The 9493-nt window shown below is 43.0% G+C and overlaps 1 protein-coding gene across 1 annotated transcript in view; it reads left to right on the forward strand.

Annotated features, from left to right (window-relative positions):
* ITGB3 (integrin subunit beta 3) overlaps positions 1–4653 on the forward strand; it is a 75351-nt gene extending 70698 nt beyond the window's left edge. Inside the window, exons 14-15 of the mRNA XM_043999530.1 lie at positions 3999–4165; positions 4466–4653. Coding sequence (XP_043855465.1) covers positions 3999–4165; positions 4466–4534 — 236 coding nt within the window. The 3' untranslated portion in view covers positions 4535–4653. The remainder of the gene's footprint in view (positions 1–3998; positions 4166–4465) is intronic.
* The last annotated feature ends 4840 nt before the right edge of the window (positions 4654–9493 follow it).

Below are 9493 nucleotides of genomic sequence, written 5' to 3' on the forward strand. Positions count from 1 at the left end.
GACACATATTAACTATGGGATCCTGGGCAAGTCACTTCACCTTGGTTGCCTCAGTTTCCTCATCTATAAAATGGGCGGGAAAAGGAAAATGGCAAACCACTCCAGTATCTTTGCCAAAAAAACCTCAAATGGGGTCACAAAGAGTCAGACATCACTGTGAAGCAATTGAAGGACAACAACAAACCTTCTAGACCACTTAACTCTGCCCTGTTCTCAAACTCTAGCCCCTTGAAGCTGGAGAGTTATCTCAAGAGATCATATGGTCCAGCTCCCTGCAGGTGAATGTTTAAACCATTCAGGACAACTTCTCAAGGTCAATCCCCATTCTGCCCCAATCTCAACCACCAGAGTAGCATGGGGTGAGGGGTGGGACTAACTATGGGGTCTGAGTTGCTGGCTCCTCCTTTCAGCAGAGAATTCAAAATAGTTTTTTTCCCAGAAAAAGAGGCTCTAAGCCCTAGAAACCAGACACCAGAACCTTAGAGCTTTTCCCAAGGGACTCTTTTAATTATAGTTAGAGGCTATAATCTGGCGGGACAGGAAATAGCCAGTCCAGGTTTGTTTTTCTTGCACAGTGTGGGGGGTAGGGAGGGGAAAGGTAGGAGGGAGGGGAGAACACAAGGAGAAAAAGTGAATATATTCCCCTCTCCAGCTATCACCAAATCCACATGTGCATATGTAGGTATGTGTATATACATAACTCTCTTTTTTATAGAGCTTTACAATTTTAAAGCATTTTACATATGTTATCTCATTTCATACACACACATGTATGTATGAATGTCTGTATGTCTGTATGTATAGATAATAGTGTAATGAACTATTAACTAGATCAGGGCTTATCAAGATGTCTCTGAGCTCAGCAGAGCTTCCCTTACATTCACTCATAAGGGTGGAGTACAGTTATTTGGGGTTAGAGGTTGGTTGGAAGTGGGCAGGAAGCTGATGTGCACAGAGATTTTAGGTTATGATTAAATGCTTAGAAAGAACCTGAGCATCACTGATGATCTCTGCTCAGCAGAGAACCAGCTTATCAATCAATCAGCAAGCATTACTTATGAGCCTTCTCTGTGTCAGGAGTCATGCAGGCACTGGAGAATGAGTAATGAAGCTTTTGCCCTCAGATCTTACATTTTCTTGAGGGGATACAGTGTTATAGATAAGTACACCCAGGCTAAATAGGAAGTGATAGGGGGACAGTGTGTCACTAATAATCAGGGAAATTAGGAAAGGTCTCTTGAAGGAGACAGCACTTGAGCTTAGGCCTTGAAGGGAGGAGTTCCAAGGGACTGAGGATGAGAAGGAAGAGCATTACAGGCGTGGGGACTGGTCTAGATAAAGGCATACAGGTGGGAGATATAACGACATGCAGAGGGGACATAAAATGGGTTGGTTTGGATTGAGTATACAGTGCTTGAGTAATAATTAATAACTTGTTGTTATTCAGTAATTTCAGTCATGTCTGACTCTTTGTAAGCCCATTTGGGGTTTTCTCAACAAAGATACTGGAGTAGTCTGCCATTTCCTTCTCCAGCTCATTTTATAGATGAGGAAACTGAGACAAACATGATTAAGTGACTTGCTCAGGGTCACACAGCTAGTCAGGGTCTGAGGCCTGATGAGTCTTCCTGACTCTAGGCTTGACACTCTATCCACTGCACTCACCTAGCTGCCCTAATAATAATAGCTAGCATGCATTTGTTGCCTGCTATGTGCCAGGTACAGCGCTAAGAACTTTACACATATTATCTTATTTGATCCTCACAATAATCCTGGGAGGTAGATGCTATTATCAGGCCCATTTTACAGTTGAGGAAGCTGAGGCACACAGAGGTTTAGTGATTTGCCCAAGTTCAAGCATCCAGTAATTATGTGTGGCTGGATTTGAACTCAGTTCTTCCTGACTCTAGGCCCAGAACCCTATCCCCTGTGCCACCTAGCTGCCCAATGATATGTTATCAGTCTGGAAAGGTAGGCTGGAGTCAGATTGTGAAGGGATTTGAATACCAAACATGGGAGTTTATATATTTTATTTTCAGGTCAATGGGGAGCTACTGAAGCTTCTTGAGTATGGATGTCATATAGTGTGACCTAAATGGCAGCTGGGTCATGCAGCAGATAGAGCACTGGGCTTGGAATCAGGAAGACTCATCTTCCTGAGTTCAAATCTGTCCTCAGACACTTACTACCTTTGTGACCCTGAGCAAGTCACTTCACCCTGTTTGTCTCAATTCCTTATCTGTAAAAAATGAACTGGAGAAGGAAATGACAAATCACTGCAGTATCCTTGCCAAGAAAGCCCCAGTAATGGGGTCACAGAAAGCCGGACATGATTAAAACAACTCAGCAACAACAAACTTTAGGAATATCACCTGGGCAGTCATGTGGACTTATAGATAGGGTACCATTAAAGGAGTTAGTACAGTCGTCCAGGGAAGCTGCAATGAGGACTTGGATTAAGGTGGCTATGGTGTGAGTAGGGAGAAGAGGACGCATGCATGAGATGTTGAGAAAACAGAATAAATTAGATTGGCAGTGGGTTTGATACAAAGATAGAAGGATGAAAGAGGATGAAGAGTCAAGAATAACTCCTCGGTTGTGAACCTGGTACCATTGAGGATGGTTATGGCATGATCAGAAACAGAGAAGTTGGAAGAAATGATGAGTTTTAGGAGAGAAAATAATGAGTTCTGTTTTGGACATGTTGGTGTCCATGACATCTACATGAACTGTAAACAAACAGTTGGGGATACAGCATTGGAGCTCCGGAGAGATAGGAGATTGGAAGACATTGTTTATCAGTGAGTCATTTGTTTATCCATAGGAGCTGATGTGTCCACTGTGAGAGAGTGCAGAGAGAGGAGAGGGTCTAGGATGGAGCCCTGGAATCCTAGCACTTAGAGCTGGGTGAAATTCAAGGAATCATTTGTTCTAGTCTCCTCCCTCTTTGGTCATGTGAATACCTTCAGGAGTTTATCTGTCTATCTCTCTACCTACCTGCCTCCTCCTCCTCCTCCTCCCCCTCCTCCTCCTCCTTCTTCTTCTCTCTCCCCCTCTCTCTTTCTCTCTGTCTCCCCCTTCCCTCTCTCTGTCCTCTCTTTTTGTTCTTAACTTAACAAACACCAAATAAAATGAGCATTTCTATATGCATAGTAGAACGGAGGGAAAAGTATTGTACATAAAACTAAATCTCTGTCACAAACAACTTGCTTTTCATTTTCAGTATATGTAATGGGGCTTCCTCCCAAGTTTTGGGCAGTTTTGTGTGCTGCTGCTGAGTATATGGAGGAGGGGGGGGGTGTTACTTCTGCTTGGCTGATAGAACAGTGAGCCCAAGGCATGTGGGAAAAGGCCCTTAGTGATGTGGTCTGCCTCTGAGCTGCAGACATGTGGGAAGCCAGCTCCTATGTCTGTGGCCTGGAGAGCTGTCAAAATCCTTCTTTCATGACATCCTTCCTGGAGGTTCTTTCTCCACATGTCTTTCCCAAAGAATAACTGGAACCAACTGAAGCAAGTCTCTTCTTCAGGTATGTAGCCTCAAGCTCTGGATTCTCTCAGCCAATCAGAAGTTGTATCTCCCTCCGTACACAGCAGTATGCAAAATTATCACAGGCTCAGATGGAGCATCCATATATATAATATAAAATAATACAACATAACATAACAATATAACATAGCATAACACAATATAATATTTATAATATATAATACTATACACATATAATAAATTCAACACATAGCTTTCAAAGCTGCCCTCCTTGTTGAAATTTCCTTCTGTCCTCTTCTTTGTATTTAAAAATGCCTCAATGACATTTTCTTTTTCTTTTTGTTTATTTCTCCTTGAAGACTTCTGTCCCTGGGTGGAAACTTCATAGCCTCTCTTGGGTGTTCACACCAGTGTTTTATTATTCTAATGACTAAGAAGTTTTTATTTCCAATTTAAGTCTCTCCTGTTTTAATTTCAGCTCTCTCTACTTGGTGTTCTTCTTCCCTGACAGATTGTCCCAAAGGCCCTGATATCCTGGTGGTCCTACTCTCGGTGATGGGAGCCATATTACTCATTGGCCTTGCCACACTGCTCATCTGGAAGCTTCTAATCACCATCCATGACCGAAGGGAGTTTGCCAAGTTTGAAGAGGAAAGAGCCAGAGCCAAATGGGACACAGTGAGTGGAGTGGACTGGTCTGGGCTGAGTTGGGCTGAGCAAGGGGAAGCTCTAGGATTCATTCCCTTAGAAATAGTAGCAGGCTGGTGGTGCACTATGTATACCTTTCCTTTCCTCTTTTTTTTTCTCCCAAATCAAACACTGATATGGAATTGAAGTAAGCCATAGATTAGAGAACTAGGAAAGTGGAGAGAAAGTTGTCTTCAACAAAATCCCCAGCTGTCCATAGTGTCACACTTGTAGGATAGAGAAGCATCAAGGGGGTTCATTGTGAGAAACTTTTTTCTGTTCTTTCTGCAGGCCAACAACCCACTGTATAAAGAAGCCACATCCACCTTCACCAATATCACCTACCGTGGGAACTCATAATGGGACCCTTGCCATCAGCAGAGCCAAGGATTTTGGGTGTTTCCTACACCATGTTTACAGAGGACTGTTGTAGGATCCAGGAGCAGGGAAGGGGGGTGGGGGGGGAATATGAACATGTGTGTGAGAGATGTGTATACCTCCCTCTGGACATGTCCTTATGTTTTAAGGTGTGTGTGTGTGTGTGTGTGTGTGTGTGTGTGTGTGTGTAACTTAACATTTCTGAGGGAAATACCTCAACCAGCTTCTTTTTTTGGGGGGGAGCACTTACTTCAGGGATCCTTTTTTTTTTCAATTAGCTCTCTGTAGCAGAGCATTTGGGCCTCATTACCTCAGTGAGAAGCCATCTCACCTCATACGAGCCAGACTCCCTGAGAAAAAAGGCAGGGATGTGGTTAAGACTGGGGTTGGGGTTGGGAGAAGGATAGAGCAAGCCAAGCCCAGGCTCTACTGTTATGAGCAGTCTATGACTCCTGGCACTGACTCAGTCATCTTTGATGGGACCTTTGGTAGAAATTCCTGGGCTTTATTCCCTGTCACCTCAGTATATGTGTGTGTGGCAACATGGTCCTGTTTCCATTCCTCTCTTCTCAGGAGAAGCCAGGGAATAGAGGCCCATTTGGGTTTTGTTTCTCTGGGATAACTTTGCAGGGCTGTCTGGCACTCTCAGCTAATGGAGCCGACAGCCTATACCCATCATTCTCTCTCTCCACCATTTTCCTTGGCCCTTCAGCTTACACAGAAGCTAGGGTAGCTGGGTGGCTGAGCTATTATCGGTGGAAAAAAATTTCTGAGCTGATTTAGGGTGCCCAGGTTCAAAACAAGGTCCTCTTGAAAATCTACTTAACTGAGGCCAACCCCCCTATCCTAGTACCATTTCACCTAATTCCAACTATGACTGCTATGGAAAATTTGGCTTGCTCTAGAGATTGAACCCATAGACAGCTCTGTTCAGCCTTGCTATTTCAGGGTAAGCAAAAACAATTCCTCTTTCAGAAAGGTGAGGGGGTGAGGGCCAGAAGACTGACCATGGCCCTCACACATCGGGTCTGATCACATTGACCTCATCTCATGGAGGTGTTGTGAGGGGTCATACCTATGAGCCTCTTAAGCTGATAAGCAAGAGGTACAGGAGTAGAGTGTTGAAACTGAGAAGACATATAATGGAAAGGGCATGAGACTGGTGTCAGGGCCTGGGTTTGAATCCTACTTCTGTTACTTTACACCTGTATGACCTTGGGCAGGTCTTTAAACTCTGTGTGCTTCAGTTTTGTCCTTTGCAAAATGAGAAGGTTGGACTGGATGACCTCTAAGGTCCCTTTCAGCTCTAAATCTATGAGCCTATTAACCTGCATGGCCTTTTTTGTGGCCTGTGAACCCCCATTTTAACTCAGTGACTAACCTAAGAGGCCACAAATATGTGACCGTGTCTCTTTGCCTTCCAGAGTACCCAGAGCCTAGAGGAAACACCTGTAACTCAAAGGAAGTTATGATGGTTTGAGTGGTTTTTAAAAAAATTTCTAATTTTACTTGGAGAGTAGGAATAAGGAGAAGAAACACCCACATTGTATTCTGCACTGGTCAGACCACAGCTAGTCTGTTTTTCTTGAAGCATTTTGCACCAGTCAGACTGAGTCTGGAGAGCTTCATGTAGTGAGTACGGGTTGATGTCTTAAGAAGAGTACTGACAAATTGTAGTCTATGTGGAGGGGGGTGATCAGGGTGGTGAAGAGCCAATACAAGCAATACTTGAAAGAACTAGGAAAGTTTAGACCCTAAAGAGAAGATTTAGGAGAGAGATAGAAACTGTCTTCAAGGGAAGGGAAGGGAAAGGAAAAGAAGAAGGCCTCTGGAGAAGAGGGATTTTTCTGGATGGCTCCAGAAGGGGAGAATGAGGAAAGGAGAAGGAGAAGGGAATAAGGATTTCTTAAGCACCTACTAGGTGCCACATACCGTGCTAAGCCCTTTACATTTAGTCACACAAACTAGTAGGTGTCAGGCCTTCCTGACTCTAGGCCTGTACATCTGTTCATCACTAGAACAAACGTAATAGAGAGATTCAGGAGAGCTGGGTTCTAATCTTAGGCCTTCCATTAATTTATCTCATGGCCTTTGACAAGTCACTTTTACTTCTCTTAGTTTATATCTTCTCATGTTTAATAAAAAAAGATGGACCAAGTGATCTCATCTGTCCCTCCCAGGAGAATGTCAGTTTCTTGAGGAGATGCATTTTTTTTTTTTTTACTTTGAATCCCCAGAATTCAAATTGTCCAACAAACTTTGCTTGTTCAATTGAATTTCCTGTTTTAACATTTTATCACCTCAGCTTCAGGAGGCTAGATGTTGTCTTGATGCAAAAAAAGAAATTTTTTCATAGTCAAAGATGTTTCTAAAACATCAAGTGGGCTTCCCCATAAGATAGTAAGTTCCCCATGGCTGAAAGTGTTAAAGTTCAACTCTATGAACACCTAAAAGGTATTTCTCCACAGGAACTACTGTTAGCCATTCCTGCACCGAGTGGAAAGATGAACTAGAAAGCTTCCATTGTACTTTCCAAGACTTGAAACCCTAAAATTTTTAAGAGGTGCTACCTGTTTGTGGGACGAGTACAGATACAGTCAACTTGGTGCCATTTGTCTGGAGCTGCCTGTTTGCCACCATTCCAGAGGCCCATGATGATAGAAAGTCCTGGATTTTTCCTGGAGTGTTATGGGTGCTGTCCTATTTGGTCCTAACAACCAAGAGATGTTGGGATTTGAGACACACTCAGGCCAAAACCCACTAAGTCTCTTGCTTCCTTCTTGGAAACGATTTCTCCAGAACTTAGGCTGGGGCCGAGTAAGGTGTGTTGGGACAGGAGATCCATCATCCCCATTCAAGGAATCCAATGGAAGATATTAGAAAGACCCCAGGATGAGGAGCTGAGACCTGGGTTTTAGTGACAATACTGCTACTAGGCTGACTCTTGCTGTGTGACCTTAAGCAAAATCCCTTGATTTGCCTGGATCTCAGTTTCATCATCTGTCAATTGAAGGAGTTGAATTAGGTACTTTCTAATTCTAAGGGAGCTTGGTAAAAAGTCTGAGTTAAAATATTGCTTCAGATATCCACCAGCTCCATTGCTCATGGCAACTGTTTTACCATCTCCTAGCCTCAGGCTCTTTATCTGTAAAATGGGGATAACCAGAATGCCTAGCTCTGAGGGTAGGTGTGAAGATCAGACAGATAAAGTGGAAAGCTCTATGCAAACCTTAAAGCACTAAGCAGATGTTAGCTATTATTACACTCTGTGATTTAAAGTGGTAACAAGGAAACACCATCTGGTTTCTACAGGATGTTGGTGTGGTCTTTGTTTTCTTGGTAGGGAGAACAGAGAGATTTGGCCCTCAATTCAATTCAGTTGAAGTCGGGGATTGAATTCAATTCACCCAATTCAAATCCCATCATGCTGTGGTTGATAGGACTAAACAGAATACCATTTTTGAAGTGCCTACTATGTGCCAGGCATTGTTCAATGCACCAAGGGTATAAAGACAAAAAATTAAAATGAAGTAGGCCTTGCCCTCAAGGATCTTACATTCTATTAGGATATTTTGTCAAGAGCAGATATGTTACACACCAGGTCTCATTTTTTGGAGAGAGAGAGAGAGATTGAGAGATTAGAATTTTAAGTTTTCCTCAAATCCTTTCTCTATCAGCAAATGGTAGCCCATGGTACATCAATGATTTATCCACTGAGCATTCATGACATTGTCTAGCCTGACTTATTCACATGCAGTTGATTTTTTTTAATCTTTTGCCAGAGGAGAAGAGCATACCACAGCTAGAGCATGTGTCTCTGTGCCCAGATGTTCATAGCTGGAATGAACTCAAGTTGGGAGTAGGGGGAAAGGACAGAACTCTGACTCCACCCTAGAACTGCTCTTTTCCTTCTCAAGACGTATGAAGATGATACATCCTACGTCCAGGGAATCTTCTCAGCACAGTATTGTAATCATCAGCTGTTAGGAACAAGAATGCCTTGCATAGGGAAGTGAGGGGCAGCATGCTATAGTGAACTAGCATGCTGGTCTTGGAGACAGGAAAGGCCTGAATTCATCTCTGACATTTACCAGCCGTGTAACACTGGGCAAAACACTTAAACTCTCTGTGCCTTAGTTTCCAAATCTGTAAAATGTGGGGGGTTGCACCTCTAAGATCACTTTCAGCTCTAAATCTATATCCTAATCAATTTCCATTAGATAAGATTGCTTAAAAGGAGAAATTGTGTCAAAGGATGAGAAATTGAAACCTGGGTTTTAGTAATAACACTGTTACTATGCTGTAGTATATTCTAGTGACGCTTGCTGTGTGACCTTGAGCAAAATCCTTTGACTTCCCTGGGTCTCAGTTTCATCATCTTGTCAAATAAGGGGATTGACTTAGGTGACCTTTTCAATTTTAAGAGGGAACTAGGTGGTGTTATGTTAGAGGACAGAGTGGTGGACTCGGGAAGGTCTAAGTGAAAATATTGCTTCAGACACTAACTACTAGCTCAGTTACCCTTGGTTGGTGGTAAAGAAGGGAGAGAGTGTTCAGGAAGAACAAACAAAAATTCCCTTGAGATTTGCTCAATGTCTCTTGGATAAACTGTTCAGTCAAAGGCCTGGGCCTACAAGACTGGCACCAGTTACTAATTGGTACATCCTGTCATATTTCGGGTTTTGTATATACAATGCTAAAACAGAGAGTTCCATTGAACTGGCTTTTTGGGTGTCACATAGGCTAAAAATCTGAATGATATTTTGGTATGAGATAAAAACAGGAGGGTCTGGGGAGGGGAAGGTGGACACTGTCTGCGTGTGAGTCATTCATGCCTTCTCAGAGCCTACAGATAGAAGGGGGAACTCTGAACATTCTTGGATCCCAGCTGACCTACGCAGCCACATATGGAATCAACTCTTTACTTTCCAGCTATTCATG

The sequence above is a fragment of the Dromiciops gliroides genome, chromosome 4 (assembly GCF_019393635.1).
Source record: "Dromiciops gliroides isolate mDroGli1 chromosome 4, mDroGli1.pri, whole genome shotgun sequence".
Taxonomy (NCBI): Eukaryota; Metazoa; Chordata; class Mammalia; order Microbiotheria; family Microbiotheriidae; genus Dromiciops; species Dromiciops gliroides.